At 38.0% G+C, this 15,146-nt stretch overlaps 4 protein-coding genes across 6 annotated transcripts; 2 read left to right on the forward strand and 2 right to left on the reverse strand.

Moving 5' to 3' along the window:
- The first annotated feature begins 226 nt into the window (after positions 1-226).
- On the forward strand, positions 227-6,984 carry Xpc (DNA repair protein complementing XP-C cells homolog). Of its 2 annotated transcripts, XM_081975547.1 has the most exons (9): positions 228-699; positions 757-1,167; positions 1,394-2,636; positions 2,700-2,982; positions 5,296-5,537; positions 5,603-5,828; positions 6,192-6,360; positions 6,465-6,619; positions 6,676-6,984. In XM_081975547.1, exons 1-9 carry the CDS (start codon positions 462-464, stop codon positions 6,862-6,864), a joined length of 3,156 nt encoding a protein of 1,051 aa, XP_081831673.1. In that variant the 5' UTR covers positions 228-461; the 3' UTR covers positions 6,865-6,984. The 2 variants fall into 2 exon arrangements, with proteins under 2 accessions (XP_081831672.1, XP_081831673.1); XM_081975546.1 differs by having other exon boundaries at positions 227-1,167.
- Positions 6,985-7,527: 543 nt separating this feature from the next.
- LOC145726463 (nuclear pore complex protein Nup93-like) lies at positions 7,528-11,769 on the reverse strand. 2 transcript variants are annotated; one of them, XM_081975555.1, is made up of 13 exons: positions 11,644-11,769; positions 11,413-11,590; positions 11,180-11,360; positions 10,839-11,129; positions 10,635-10,777; positions 10,409-10,577; positions 9,977-10,330; positions 9,709-9,922; positions 8,386-8,756; positions 8,201-8,333; positions 8,042-8,145; positions 7,779-7,982; positions 7,528-7,726 (listed from the first exon to the last, which is right to left on the reverse strand). In XM_081975555.1, the coding sequence occupies exons 2-13, from the start codon at positions 11,577-11,579 to the stop codon at positions 7,607-7,609; spliced, it is 2,451 nt and encodes an 816-aa protein (XP_081831681.1). In that variant the 5' UTR covers positions 11,580-11,590; positions 11,644-11,769; the 3' UTR covers positions 7,528-7,606. The 2 variants fall into 2 exon arrangements, with proteins under 2 accessions (XP_081831681.1, XP_081831680.1); XM_081975554.1 differs by having other exon boundaries at positions 11,413-11,702.
- Positions 11,770-12,117: 348 nt separating this feature from the next.
- Positions 12,118-14,411, forward strand: LOC145726478 (facilitated trehalose transporter Tret1-like). Its single transcript, XM_081975586.1, has 2 exons — positions 12,118-12,811; positions 12,865-14,411. The coding sequence occupies exons 1-2, from the start codon at positions 12,706-12,708 to the stop codon at positions 14,163-14,165; spliced, it is 1,407 nt and encodes a 468-aa protein (XP_081831712.1). The 5' UTR covers positions 12,118-12,705; the 3' UTR covers positions 14,166-14,411.
- SmD3 (small ribonucleoprotein particle protein SmD3) lies at positions 14,399-15,051 on the reverse strand. The gene is made up of 2 exons (XM_081975630.1): positions 14,605-15,051; positions 14,399-14,545 (listed from the first exon to the last, which is right to left on the reverse strand). The coding sequence occupies exons 1-2, from the start codon at positions 14,912-14,914 to the stop codon at positions 14,475-14,477; spliced, it is 381 nt and encodes a 126-aa protein (XP_081831756.1). The 5' UTR covers positions 14,915-15,051; the 3' UTR covers positions 14,399-14,474.
- Between the last annotated feature and the right edge of the window lie 95 nt (positions 15,052-15,146).

The raw sequence follows: 15,146 nt of genomic DNA on the forward strand, positions 1-15,146 counted from the left end.
AAAACATTTTGACAATTGACATTTTCCTTTATGTATAGTCACGAGAGTAAGCGTACTACACTCGTCAATCGCTCACGTGATGAAGTAAATATATCCATGAATTAGAAACTATATTTTGAATCACGTGAGTAATAGGGAGATCGAATACCATTAATCACGTGAGAGGACAATACCTAACCTCAATACTCGATCGCAAGTCTTATCAACAATCAGTCAATCACTCATTAATCAAATTAATCAAAAATCTTGAGAACTTTAATTTTGAATGTTTTGATTTGAATTGTAATTGTGTGATTTATTATTTACTATTTATCGTTGATTGCGCAATACTACTAAAAATTTTAAAAGAGTTGTTATCATATCAGAACATATTAATTCGAGATTAAAATTAGTACTGGCATATCTCCCAAGCTGGAAAAAAATTAAGCGCCAAAATTAGTTGTAAAATTTAAAATAGCACTATGAAACGCACTAGGAGAAGCTTGAAAAAATACGTAGAAAGCAGCAGTAGCGACAGCGATGAGCAACCACTCAAGAAATCTCCCATATCAAAAAGCAATAACAATGTCAATAAAGAAGAATCCTCATCCTCAGAGAGTGACATTGAAAATTACCTACACAAGCCCGAAAAGTTAGATCTGAACTCTGATTTCTTCAAACCTAATGCAACCACACAACCTGTTAATGTCCAAACTGAGGGTAGGTTTCATCCCTGTAATTTATTCCATTTTAATTGTCTATTAAAAATTATTTTAGGGCCTTCAAGGTTGAGTGACTCTGACTCAAATCCTGAAGAATCTCCAATCAACCATCAAGCTCAACAACCTGAAGTCCTAACCCAATTTAATTCATTCCAAAACTACACCAAACAAATCGAAGAAGCAAGGAAACATGTCGAAAAGTATCAGGCCTGTAAGAAACAGAAAACTGACACTCAAACTGATATACTACATTTGCTAACGGCGGGGGAAAGCAAATTGGCTGCAGAGCACCACTTGACCCCAGCTGATTTGCATTCCAGTGACTTTGAGTCATGTGACTCAGAGCAAGAGGGTTGGGAGGAAATTAAGAATAAATCTCAGGCAGTAGATAAGGTGAAGAGTTTGGTGCCTGCTGAAGGTCTGCAGATTGTTGTTAAGTTACCTGAAAATGTCAAGAAGAAGAAAGGTAAGTAGTTTTTGTGGTATTTAAAACCAAAATTTAATTAGTTATGAAGATGAGGATTAATTAGGTACCTTCTTAAAGTAATTTTGTTGAAATATTGTTCCTTATGGCTTTCTTACACACTCATCATAATGCAGCTTTTTATAGACATTAACAGACACAATGAGTGCTATTTACAACTACTTAGAGTACAGGAAGCAAGTCATAGATTGTTTCTTTTGAATTCCAGGTGTTGACTTTTTGGCGGCGATGAAAAGACGTCTAAATCGAATACGTAAAGAAAATCAAGTTCTTGTGCATAAAGTGCATTTATTATGTTGGTTAGCCCATGGCAATTTTGTTAACTCCATCATCAACGGCACTGAAATTTTGGCTACAGCTTTGTCCTTAATGCCTTCTGAAAAAAGTTTCCCTTCCGATCGCACCGATTTGGCTTACTTGGAACAAATTCTAGGGTGGTTTAAAAAAACTGTTAAAACCACTGAGAAACTTAAGGGAAAGAAAACTTTGCCTCTAGATGAGAGTCTTTTGGAACAAATGAAAAAGAAAGAAGTTAAAGATAATAAAATGTTGGCAATTATTTTTGTGACTTTGTTAAGGTCTTTTGGGGTACAAACCAGGCTGGTCCTGTCTTTGCAAGTAGAACCTTTAAGACCGCCTGCTAGTGATCTTCACTATGTTGGCAGTAAAAACGATCAGGCTGATAAAGGAAAAACAAAATCTGGAACCTCCAGTGTTAAAATAACTGTACAGAAAGCCACTCCCATTAAAAAGAAAAGTCAAATCAAACCGAGTTTGGATAGTGCAAGGAAAGTTACTCAAGCCAGGCCAGTAAAGAAGTTGGAAGTCACCGCAGCAAAAGCTAAACCTGCTGCTAAACGTTCCAAAAGTGCAGAGAATTCAAGTCCCAAGCCAGTAAAAGTGCAAAAAGAAGCTGAAAAATTGGATGTAAAACCTAAAAGACGTGTTAAAAGCACGGGAAATTTAGAAGCAGAAAACAAACCAGAAACCTCCAAAGAAACAAAAAAACCAACTGCGCCAACCAGAAGAAGCGCCAGGAATTCAATTAACAAAGCCACAAAAACCAAAATTGTTCAACTTGACGGTCTGTTTGATTCCAGTGACGATTCGGAAACGGAACTAGTCCAACTCGACGGAGCCACTGAAAATGCGACCAAACCGAATCTAAAGAATCTCAAAGTAACCAAAAGTGCTTCGCAAAAACCTAAAGAAAAACGTCCAAACTTAAAAGTGTTGAAAAATCTAGCGAACCAACAATATTCGGATTCGGACAGCGAGTTTGAACCAGCCGGGACCGTTTCTTTTCAAAAGAAACTTGACCAGGCTTCGACCGACCTGAAAAAGTTGAAAGACGCTAAACAGAAAAAAGCAAAATCTGATCAGGTTAAAGAAATTGTGGTTGGATTGGTCAAGGATGGGATTTCCAGACAAAAAGAGGTTCATCGTACAAGGTGAGCTATAATTAGTGAGAAAGCTGTGTTTGATAGTTTTGACAAACATTATTTTCTTATTAGACTGGCAAACAAAAGAAAACCACCTAAGCAATTTGATGAGTCTGAAGATAGCGATTACGTGTCTGAACCAATAAAAAAGAAACACCAAGAGAGTGAGGAGGAGTTTGCCCCAAAAACCAAAGTCAAACGTCGTGTACAGGTTAAACCCGAATTGCAAGACAACGGCACCAAAAAGAAAAAAGAGGGACAGGACGTTTGGGTCGAAGTGTTCTTAGAGTCTGAAGAGAAGTGGATCAGCGTGGACGTAGTGTCCGGACGAGTGCATTGCGTCCAAGAACTAGCGGTAAATTCAAACGAGTTTGATGTCAGTGTTAGTTGTTGTTGAAGTTGAAGATGAGATTCACCCAAATCCACCTCTTTTCCAACTTTTATGATAATACCATTATAACTGGCATCAGACTTACCATGACCGTTCATTCTGATGCAGTAAATAGAGAAAATTTAAATAAATTAAAACAAATATATACAGGGTGGTCCAGTTTTAAATGTCAATAATTCACCATTCTATAGCCCATCAAAAAATAAGTTAACATACATATTATGTCATTTTCCTGAAAAATGCTTCCCAAGGAAAATACAGTCCATAAATGTTCAGTATAAAAAATCAGTTTCTTGTCATAACTGTCAGACCGCTGGAGCAATTTTAATCAAATTTAGAACAAATACATATGAAATTAATACTTCCATTAATCGAAACTATCCAGTGGTGTAAATACAAAAAGATGGTTTTCATTTTTCTGTCTTATATTCTATGTCACTGGATATTTTTCAAAATTTTGCGTTTTTTTTACTTTTTCAATTTGACAAAATAAGTATCTCTTACAAAACTCTGATTTAAAGTTTTGTTTACGACAAAATTGAGTAATTATGTTTAAAGACCCAAAAATTGTCTTGAAAATGGTGAAAATTGACTTAAGAAGCTTAAAAAATGTCTTTGTAGCCAGTTTTCACAGTTTCCAGACAAATTGAAAGACTTTAGTTTTGAAAATTGACTTAGAAACCAGTAAATTTACTTTGATACTGTGAAAATTTACTTGAGACGCTTAGAAACTATCTTTGTAGTCAGATAAGTTGAAAAACTTGTGAAAACTGACTTGTAGCCATGAAAAACTACTTTATCTAGAATTTTTTACAACAAATTCACACATTTCAACTTGACTTGCGACACCAAAAAGTGACTCTGAACTAATGAAAAGTGACATCAAAAGCTTAAATTTTACATTTGAAGTAAGTTTTCATAATTTGAAAATACATTTCAATATTTTAGTCTTGAAAATAGTCTTAAATACAGGATATTTATATTAGATTCATAAAAATTGACTTGAAACCTAACTTTTCAGGTTTTTTTACTTTGCTTTTCATTTTCTTAGAACTCTGGACTATTTTTAGGGCTTTGAAACTGCTTTCAGCTTGGGCAATTGAGTTTTAGGCTTATCATCACCAAGTTTTTGACATAGCAGACTAAAAAAAACTATTTTTACATTTTTCGTAGGCTTAATTATGCCATTTCATGCTTTGTCAGTATTAATTTGACTTCTAGACGCTTCACTGTCCTTTAAGACTTAAAAATCGAATTTTAAACTATTTTTTATAGTAAAAGTTAAGTTTCAGACTCTTCATTGATGAAAGTAAACAATTTTGGCATTAAATGCTACGATATTAGTCTAAAACTTTAATTTTTAGAATAAAATTAGTCTGACTGTCTGACAGTTGTAGCAAAAAAAAAGATTTTCAAAACTGAATTTTGGAGGTCTGTGTTTTCCTTAGGAAGCGTTCTTCAGGAAAATGACATACTGCGTGCCAACTTATTTTTTGATGGGCTATCGATTGGTGAATTATTGACATTTAAAACTGGATCACCCTGTATTTTTGAATAAAAACCTATTTTAGGGATGCCAAGTTATTTTTCCGGTAAATAACTAAACCTATCTAACTTACTTTCTACCTAAAAAAACCTAAATATATGATAATACAATTTTTTTTTATAAACAAACTGCTTACACCTAATACTTTTTGCCAAAACAGTTCATAACACCCCGTCAGTTGACCAAATTTCGAACTGCAGAGGGCTGCTCCTCCATAACAGCCCGGAGATCTCCTTGGTTACAAATTCAACCACTTCTGGAACCGACCCTCTACAAAATCGGCTTATATTAGTCCCAGTAAGCTTTCTAAGATCTCTTTCTAAGGTTCGTATTCTCAAAACGAGGGAAGGGAGTTATCAAGAGAAAGACCTGTAGAATGTGACAGGAACTCGTTATTGTCAGCTTCTTCTGTCACATTCTATCAACACTTCTGAGATTTTCGTTCGCTGCTTTCGAGAATTAGGCCCCAGATCTTCAATACTGTGATTTCCCTCTAACTTCTAGAAAATTGACGACTTCCCAGCTCTCATTCAAAGTTTCTCTTGACAACCAACAACCAAAAACAACAACTTTTATCCCACCTACCACTTTTTTTCACCTCCTTTAAAGTTTATGAAATAATACTATTAATATACTAATTATTACATATACAACCCTACTAAAATTAACTATAATGGAAAACACTTGACATCCCTACAAAAGTGTATCTTTTCAAGACAGTTGTGTTACAGCAACGCGCCACCCATCCCATATGCTACGTAGTGGCGTGGGACAACAACAGTAAAATTAAGGACGTGACCCAGAGATATTGTCCGAATTTCAACACTGTTACCAGAAAATTACGGGTGGACTGGAAATGGTGGGCAGAGTCGATCAAACCGTTCAGGGGAATGTCCACCCCCAGGGACAAGGAGGAGGACGAGGATCTGGCCAAGCAACAATTGGATCAACCTTTACCTAAAAGTATAGCAGAGTAAGTTAAGTCTTCAATTAACATCAGAAGAAACTTTAAATTGACGTGTTATCTATAATGTCAAGGTACAAAAATCATCCACTCTACGCGTTGAAGCGCCATCTACTAAAGTTCGAGGCAATTTATCCACCGGAACCCGCAACGTTGGGCTTTATACGGGGTGAGGCCGTGTATCCGAGAGGGTGCGTTTTTACCCTGCATTCCAGGGACATTTGGTTGAAACAGGCCAAAGTTGTCAAGCTGGGTGAACAACCCTATAAAATTGTCAAGGCTCGACCCAAGTGGGATAAGGTAAGCAATACACAATGAGCGAGATGATGTTTGTGGTTGTTATTCCTACAGACCAAAAATTAAATAAAATTAGGATGATGAGATCCCTTAGAAATCATTGAGTTAAACAAAGATGCCATAATGAACGAAACGTCATGCGGCAGTTGACATGATTATTATATCAAAATGACTGATTGATATCTTGTGACTGTCCAGTTACATCATCTCTTGTCTAGCTCATTGATTTCTAATGATTATTCATCTCACTGATTTCTTTGTATAATTTTGAAATTACCCAGAAGTCGCTACGAGTCTTCCCCCCCTCAATTTACATAGACTAAATTTGTCAGAAAAAATCTGTCCTGATAATGGAGTGTTTTACAGTTGTCGAATCAAGTAATCACCGATCAATTATTGGAAATATTCGGACCATGGCAGGTGGAGGACTATGTTCCGCCCACCGCCCAAAACGGCGTTGTACCACGAAACGCCTTCGGAAACGTGGACTTGTTCAAACCATCCATGTTACCCAAAGGGTGTGTCCATCTTAAGTGTAAGTAATCATTTTAAAGTCGTACTTTAACTTAAACTTAGGACTGTGACTTTTTTCACTCGTTCTATCACATTCTGACAGCTAAAACTGAATTCTCCATTTAGTGCCCGGATTAAATAAAGTGGCGAGACAACTAAACATCGATTGCGCTGCCGCAATTGTGGGTTTCGATTTCCACGGCGGTTGGAGTCATCCCATCTACGATGGGTTCGTGGTCTGTCAAGAATTTGAGGACCAGCTAATCTCCGCTTGGGAAACTGTTAGTGTCGTAGCGAATCAAGTGTGCTTTTTCCACTATTTGTTTTGAATTTGCAGGAACAAGACGAACTCGAAAGGAAAGAACAAGAAAAGACTGATAAACGCGTTTACGGGAATTGGAAAAAGTTGATCAGGGGTTTACTGATCAGAGAACGTTTGAAAGCGAAATACAATTTTGCCCAACCCTCGACCAGTGGCGCAGCTAAAAAGGGTGGAACAGGCGCATCTACGTCTAGAAAAAAATAGGTTAAATAAGTAGCAGTCTCGTTTTTTCAATCACGTTAATTACGTCTGTGATAAAAACCTTTTTTTAGATATAAGTACAGTTTTTTGTGCCTGCTCGTATTAAGTATAATTTACACAGTCTTACAATTATTCATTAAATACCCAAAAAATTACAGTAACACCACAGTATAAAAATAGTCTAACCAGTAGGATCACTTCTGGTTAGACTGTCGCAAAAGCCGGCTTTTTTTGCGGCCGGTCGTAAATCACTTTACTTTACGAATACGAGGGTCCCTCAGGCAAACTTACAAAGTTTTCTCTGGGAAGTATTATACGGGGGTATTACCGAAAGAATTCTATAAGCGAATCAGCATTTATTTTCAAGACAGAAAGAGAGAGAATTGACACAACCATCATCTACAGAACAATAATACCCATTGGTAGCCATGTTTACGTTCATTAAAACAAGTCACAAGAAAATAAACGCTGCAGCACAAATAACGTAACATACGAAATTTCGCCCGTCTTTATCCCACAATTACACACAATGTTCAGTTAGTCATTGCCAATATTAGATTCTAGCTTGGCTAGTCGACTTTAGGCGGGACGCAAGGTGAGGTAAATTTTACGATTTTCGGAGAGTGATCGGACTGGTTATGTTATATCTTTAGACTGTGGTAACACTTCTTGATCAGACCAAAGGTGAAACAACATTTATTGAACTTGGATTAGTTTAAACTAACACAATAAAGTAGAATATAAATTAATGCATCAAAATTTCCATTTGCACTAATCTACTATTAGTGTCACCTGGCATCCGGTAAGGCAACATTCCCGCAAAGTTTGTGATAGCATTAGCTTGTTGCCTCAAGTTAGCCAATTGCTGCAATCCAACAAATTAATGTTAAGAAATATACATTTCAAGAAAGTATTACCAAATCAGCTGACGTATCATAGTGACGTGGAATGTATTCGGTGCTGGCCCTGATTTTTTGATACTGCGCAAACAGCATGTTCATTGTGGCCAACAGAACGTCTGGAATAACTTTTGCCAGGTCTGTTGTGAGTGTTTTGAACTGTTTGACCCTGTCCACTACTTCGGCTTGCGTGAATGGGATTAGGCGAAGATCAGACAACAACTGTATCAAAATTGAAACAGTTTCACAAATTCATCGTAATAAAAAAGTATTTAAGTTACCTTCAAGGCTTGTGGGTACTCTTTGCCATGATATAAATCAAAGAATGCCAACAATTCTCTAAGACTCAGAAAGGAGTTGACTAAAGGTCCTGAGCAACGAAAACCTATAAAAGTTTTGCATGTCAAGTCATCTTCAGACTTTTCCCTGACCTAACAAACCTTCTCTACTATACCGAGTAGCAAAAGTGAGGGTTTTTTCCTGCAGACGCTCTCTGAGGGATCCGGGTTCACTTTGCATTTGCACCACTTGTGACAGCAACGAACAAAGATGTTTTAGAATCTCTTCCTGATTCTGCAATGATTACATTTAGCATTTTGACGCAAAACAGAGTTTTGGGACTAACATTAGCGATGTCAAAAATATCGATTGCTTCTTCATGCAAGCCTTTCCGCACCAACGTTGTGCCAACCAACTCGGCCACGCTGTCGGCGGAGATGTTGGAATCGACAAACTGATCGATCAGTCCTTTAGTGCGCACACCGTTGCGCAGCATTTTACCCAACAACTTTTCGTATTCTTTTGTCTCGAGAGCTAAATCAGTCACGCAGATTTTAAACAGGCTACGCCCCTCCGAATCTTTGTGATTCCGCAGCAAATAGAAATAGTGTAGGGCCTCGTTAGGGCAACTGAACTCGAAATTGCGCACGTAAATCATTATCAAACGAGCCAAGTTTAGACGACGGGCTGGTTTTGGATCAGCTGGATCTATAAAGACTTTACACAAATTTTTATGTTACACTGTTTATTTACCAGGTGTACCGGTATGAAATGAGCGTTAGGATACAATTGTGTCGGTAGGGATTATTCGTTGTGAACGGGCCTTATTTTTTTTTCTCTTTGGTTGGTATGACATCTGTCAAACATAACCAATAACCTTCCAGTCATTGAACAAACAACATCATATTTTTTTATTGTGTTGAAAATGGCAAATTTTATACCGGAAAGTGATGATTTGCGGAAAGCATTGATTTTTTGTTTCCATTTGAAGAAAAGTACTGCAGAGTCGTATCGAATGCTTGTCGAGGCATATGGTGATCATGCTCTATCAGAAGCAACATGCAAAAGAGGGTTTCAACAGTTCAGAGATAATGATTTTGATGTGAGAAATGAAGAACGTGGAAGACCACCAAAAAAGTTTGAAGACGCCGAACTGCAAGCAATATTGGATGAAGATGATACTTTGAATCAAAAGCAAATGGCAGAAATGTTAAATGTTAAATTTGAACCATGCATTGATCGAAAAACGACCAGAAACGGCCAGAAGACACGACAAAGTAATTTTGTTACACGACAATGCACCTGCACACAAAGCAAAAACGGTTCTGGAAACAATCAAAGCACTTGGCTGGGAGCTGCTACCCCACCCGCCGAATTCACCAGACTTGGCCCCTTCCGACTACCATTTGTTTTCATCGATGGGACACGCATTGGCAAAGCAGCACTTCGATTCCTACGCAGAAGTCGAAAATTGGGTGTCTGAATGGTTTGCTTCAAAAGACGAACATTTCTATTGGCGTGGTATCCACAAATTGCCAGAAAGGTGGTCAAAATGTGTAGAAAGCAATGGTCAATACTTCGAATAATTTTTTTTTACTTTCCCATTCAAAATTAGTGTTTCATTTTCACAAGAAAACGCTCATTTCATACCGGTACACCTAATACTTACTTAGTGGGGCGCTGGTGTCTTGCGGCCCTCCAAGCAAGTATAGTTCGTTCAAGGCAATAGCCATATGCACTGCATGTACTTTATATTTGGGTACTCTAGATAGAAACTCAATTGCGGCCTCAAATTGTCCAGTTAAAGCCAAAACTTGAAAGTACAAATGAGGTTGGTTGAAAGCGTCATAATGGCTCTCTCCACACTCTTCCAAAATGATTTGCTACATCAAGAACAGTAGAAACACTTAACTTTTAAGGTTAACAACGAAACCAACCTGCAAATTGTTGTAATTGATACAATCATCCTTGGCGGCGTAATCCACCCGCACCAAACTCAATTTCAACCACAAATAATCGTCGGCGGTCCTGGCAACTTCAGAGTGTTCATCGCTGATGTCGCAACAGCCCAAAACTGACCACACGATACGCTTGAAAGGATCAGTTTCGTTACGGATGAATCGCCGGTAAGTAAACCGGATATTTTCTTCTAGTTTTGCAATATCCGGATTATGGGGATCGGCCAGTTTGGCTTCCAACACGGCGAGAATTTCGCCAAATTCGGCTAGTCCGCTTCTTTTCAAACAGTAAATAGCTGCTGAGAGGTCACCAGAACGCAAACAGAAGTACACCTTAAAGGATGGTTACCGTTGTCAATTTGAACATTAAATGATGAGAATTAAATTACTCATTAAACAATCAATACTAACCATGGGCCATAATGGCCTCTCGTCAATAACTCCATCCCTTAAGCCCAAATATTCTCCTTGGAATCGCAACCCTACAAAACTGCGTACTAATGGATAAGTACCGGGAATGCCGCCTCTAGACGCTTGCGCCAAGTTTTCGTTTACAATATTATTCATAAATGTTTTGTATCTACAAAAAAATGTTTTTTCCATCATTTAATCTCTTCCAATCAAACCAATAAGTTACCTATCTTCCAAATACTTCTTTCCTTGTGCCACCAAGTCCTGAATAATTGGTTTACTGTACCTCCCTATTATAGGATCTTCAGATTGTGGAAAAGGAGACAACTGAATCATATACTTTATAATTTCCCACATGTCATTCACTTTCTGCACCAAACCCCCACAATCATTAATAAAAACCCTACCTAGAAACACCAGTATTACTTACAGAATCTTTGAATTGGTTAGTAGCCCCATAAAAGACATTGACCAAATTGGTTTTAGGCATGCCTTTCACCAAATCAGTGTTGTATTCCAGTATTTTTGAAGCGTAAATCGACTCCTCAGCGCCCATGTGTGACAGTGGTGCTGAAGGCTTCTGAATCAAAATGCTCTGGTGCTTCCCAAGTTCTATTGGCAAACCTGAACGCCCACCTAATGAGTTTAGGATCTTGATTTTTTCTTGTTTCCATTCAGCCTCCTGATGTTTCCAGGCATTTTCAAAAGTTGCTTTTTTAACCTAAACATCAAAATTAGGGCTACTCAGTATTTTAACTGTTAAAAACTTACAGCATTATAACTGGAGTCAAAAACTTCAAGTATTTTATTGCGGACTTCATTTTTCAGTATGTTCTCTATATCTAAGTTATCCAGGGGTTGTATGGGTTCGAATGTACGCTTATTACTGATCGACTCTAGTTTCTGCACTATTTTAGGTAGGTCTATGCCTTTTGAACCCAACAGTAGGTTTCTACAATAATAACCTTTTAGTAAGCTTACAAAGCAAAGTCCAGATAACTTACGCTTGAATATCCTTAGAACCTGACTGAGCCACTCGGGAATACAGGTCATTGGAGTCGTCCAGGACTTGTTTGAGGGACCTTTCCACTTTGGGTAGGTCTGCAGTTCCTTCCAGTTCATTGGTAAGCCTTTCAGCCTCTTGCAACAGGTCTGAGAAATCTTTAGACATGCTGAATGAATCTGCAGTAAGTCGTTATTTGAATTCAGTCTGTTTTATGATATTAAATACTTGCAATTTAACCAAATTGTAGGAATTCAGTTGTGGTGATAAACAGATATAAACCGCCACAAAATGTAAACAATGTGAATTTTGTTAAAATAATTCTAATCACATGGGCAGTGACCAATCACTACAATATATGTCACGTGACGCTAAATAGATGGTTGAAGACTGAACATAACCTTAAAAAAAAAATGTCAAGCTCTAGACATTTTCCATCTCTTTTTCTCTGTATTGTCAAAGTGTAGCAATAAAAGACGGATACACGTTGACGTCAAATAGGTTTTGATTTTGGCAGGAACTACATTTTTTTGGATTTTCTTTCCTTTTTAAAAATTAATTTATTATGTATTAACTGTAAACACAGCAAGCGTGTATGAATACAGGGATTGAAGCTTTTTTGCAGCTACTCCGCATGATGATTCTCCAAATCCAACGTTTCGATTTTCAGCAAGCATCATCAGCGACATTTTGGACTGCCACAATGCCCCAATCTTAATGTTTTTGAAATAGTAAAATATTAGATATTTACATTGACGTTACCTACATCGTGACCAAATTATGAATTTACATAACACATTTAGGCAGCGTATTTGGCTTCACCGCGTTTTTTTATGGTGGCACAATAAAGATATCTAAATACGCACCACATTGACTTTATAGAGTACTCTAGGTTATTGAGCTGGTCAGAAACATTATTAAGGGTCCTATAAGAGCAATTTTCATGTTAATCACCAGTTAAAAGTGAATTGAAAAACACTCTCGGACTAAAATACTATAACTGTCTTTCACTTTCTCTAACAGGCTAAATGAAGGACAGAAACATTCTACTACGTCAAACTTGCCCAGAATACTGTTTGGTATAGTCAGGGCGTAAAATGTAGTTTTTTTTTAAGTTCAAGGACAGGATTATTAATCTTCCAGTTATTATAATCTGTTTGCATTATAAACCAAACAAATTTAAATGTACAACATATTTATAATCCAGGATAATCCCATCTTAAAACTGCGATAAAACACCTTGCTCAACTAGTTGCGTGGTGCAATTATATGTGTATAGTCTTTTGCGGACAAAATGGACACTTTACAAGTTGGGGAACGATTTCCCAACGAACTTATGGTGATTGAGCAGATAAGGGTCACCAAAAAGAATAGGAACCAATATATCGGTGGTATTGCAGGTAATTGTGCTAATTTAACTCTCTATAATTTATATTAACACTCTAAATTGTAGCGTCTCTTAACGGGTTTGGTGCCGGTACTGTACTGGCCTGGACCTCCCCTGCAATGCAGTACATTACAATCACAACCAATGTCACAAATCAAACATTTCCAGAAATTCCTCCAGGATTTCACGTGACCACCTTGGAACAAGCAGCTGTAGGAGCAACTTTGATGCTTGGGGCTCTAATATCCGCAATTCCTTCAGGAAAGTGCGCCGACCTGTTTGGCAGGAAACTCACACTGCTTCTGATCAGTGTTTTATATTTAGGGAATTACATTCTAATCGCGTGTGCTACCAATGTAATGGTTTTGATCGTAGCTAGACTGTTTGCTGGTCTGGCTTTGGGTAGCAGTTGCGTTGTAGCTCCTATGTATATAGCTGAAGTGGTGGAGAAACCCTTACAAGGCAAATTGGGGTCGTTATTCAGTGTCCTGCTCACCCTCGGCATATTGTACACTAACTTGGTGGGGGTTGTGACTGGTTGGGTGGGGCTGGGGGTGGCCTTAACTCTATCAAGTGGTGGGGCGGCCTTGGCTATACTTTTTATCCCCGAGACTCCTTTATACTTGGTAGCCGAGGAGCGTTTTGGCAAAGCTCGACGGTCCTTAATGTTCTACCGAGGTGATGAGGAACAGGTATCAGAAGAGTTAATTCAGCTGCAAAAGCATTTGGCGGAACACGAAGTGGGAGCTTCCCTGAGGCATTTATTCACTAAACGTCGTTACCGAAGACCGTTAGTTTCCGCTTTGGGCGTTTTTGCCTATCAACAGTTTTGTGGCATAAACGCCGTGGTTTTTAATCTTATGACAATTTTCAAAGCTGCAGGAGCTAATGACGTTCATCCTTTAGTACCGGCAGTTGCCCCTAATCTCCTAACTCTTCTAGGAGGAATGTTATTGGTCAAAATTATCGAAATACGCGGTAGGAAATTTTTCATGCTGCTATCCTCCTGTTCGATGCTAACAGGAATTTTAGGTTTGGCGGTTTACTTGCAGTCCGCCAGCGAATCAGATCCTGACATTATCCCAATTCTTTGTGTGGCCATTTTCATGACAGGATTTGCTCTCGGGATTGGTCCAATCCCTTGGGTGTTGTTGATGGAGTTGTTTACACCAGAAATACGCGGGGCTGCTAGTGGGGTTGCCGCAATGTGCGGCTGGTTTTCCGCTTTACTCATCACGTTTTGCTATCCCTATTTAGTTAATTCAATTGGGAATGCTGGGACATTTTTTCTTCATGCTGTCTTTAATGCTTTGGGTTTGATGTTTATTTGGTTTGTGGTACCAGAAACTAAACCATCTCAATGTTAATTACTGATTAAACAGTATTATTACTTTGTTATTTAGGTAGACTTAGTTAATTAAAAATATTAGAATAGAAAATAGGTCCTTCAAAAGTTGGGACTTTCAGGAGTAGGGAAAGAGTTTGATTGTCAATTTTTTTTTCTCTTAACTGTGGAAAATGTAGTAGTTGATTTATTACCTATCACATCTCTAATGCTGTTTAACTTAAATAATTAAGGTAAGACAATAAACAACCCATAAGCCTTGAAAGAATTGAAATTTATCAGAAAAAAATTACTTAAATTAATGTATGAATACCAGAGTCTCTCCTGCACGTTACTTCTGCCATGGGGCGTTTCCACGCCCCCTTACCGGCGGGCCCCCTCTTGTACCGCGACCTCTGGCAACTGCAAAACAATTTCAATTACAACAATTATTAATAATAAACCCCCTTAACTGAACTTACCCTGAGCTCGTAAAATACCGGATTTGCCTCGGCCGGCTACCCCGGCCTTTGTTTGCTTCTTAAACATTGGGGCATTCTTCAACATGTCGGGCAGTATTAAAAATCGGATTTTTGAGCCTCTGATGTACACGTTTTCCAGTTGAGCGATCCTGCCGTCCCTGTACGTTACGGTAATTTGCGTCATTTGGCAATTCATATTGTCCTCGGCTTCGATCAGTTTGCCCCTGTACACTTCGCCGGTAATGGTTTCGCATGTGATTATGTGCCCCTCGGCTTCGTGCAGAACTTTGATTGGAACCCCGATCGACATTTTCAATTCAGAGATGTTAATACACGTTACAAGTTTAACTTATTGAGAAAAACTAGCTTTTTATCGAATATTTAAGATTTGGTATTGTTTATGTTGCAATTTGTACGCGTTCTTTCTTGTAGCTTGTAGCTTGTTGTAATAGATTTATAGGTTAGGTACTTTCGTATGAGTGACAAACTGACAAATGACTTACGACATTTATCATGTGACCATTTAGTACAAGTTCCACGGA

Source organism: Ips typographus, linkage group LG3, assembly GCF_016097725.1.
Source record: "Ips typographus isolate SLU linkage group LG3, UJ_Ityp_2.0, whole genome shotgun sequence".
Classification (NCBI taxonomy): Eukaryota; Metazoa; Arthropoda; class Insecta; order Coleoptera; family Curculionidae; genus Ips; species Ips typographus.

What these genes read in the sequence shown, in the direction of transcription:
- SmD3 (XM_081975630.1), bottom strand. Translation starts at nt 14,914, where the DNA reads ATGTCGATCGGGGTTCCAATCAAAGTTCTGCACGAAGCCGAGGGGCAC. An exon ending in CGGTATTTTACGAGCTCAGG is followed by an intron (nt 14,546 to 14,604) that starts GTAAGTTCAGTT and finishes ATTGTTTTGCAG; the next exon opens with TTGCCAGAGGTCGCGGTACA.
- Xpc (XM_081975546.1), top strand. Translation starts at nt 462, where the DNA reads ATGAAACGCACTAGGAGAAGCTTGAAAAAATACGTAGAAAGCAGCAGT. An exon ending in AAATGTCAAGAAGAAGAAAG is followed by an intron (nt 1,168 to 1,393) that starts GTAAGTAGTTTT and finishes TTTGAATTCCAG; the next exon opens with GTGTTGACTTTTTGGCGGCG. An exon ending in AGGGTGTGTCCATCTTAAGT is followed by an intron (nt 6,361 to 6,464) that starts GTAAGTAATCAT and finishes TTCTCCATTTAG; the next exon opens with TGCCCGGATTAAATAAAGTG.
- LOC145726463 (XM_081975555.1), bottom strand. Translation starts at nt 11,579, where the DNA reads ATGTCTAAAGATTTCTCAGACCTGTTGCAAGAGGCTGAAAGGCTTACC. An exon ending in CTAACCAATTCAAAGATTCT is followed by an intron (nt 10,778 to 10,838) that starts GTAAGTAATACT and finishes GGTTTGGTGCAG; the next exon opens with AAAGTGAATGACATGTGGGA. An exon ending in TCAATTACAACAATTTGCAG is followed by an intron (nt 9,923 to 9,976) that starts GTTGGTTTCGTT and finishes TTCTTGATGTAG; the next exon opens with CAAATCATTTTGGAAGAGTG.
- LOC145726478 (XM_081975586.1), top strand. Translation starts at nt 12,706, where the DNA reads ATGGACACTTTACAAGTTGGGGAACGATTTCCCAACGAACTTATGGTG. An exon ending in ATATATCGGTGGTATTGCAG is followed by an intron (nt 12,812 to 12,864) that starts GTAATTGTGCTA and finishes TCTAAATTGTAG; the next exon opens with CGTCTCTTAACGGGTTTGGT.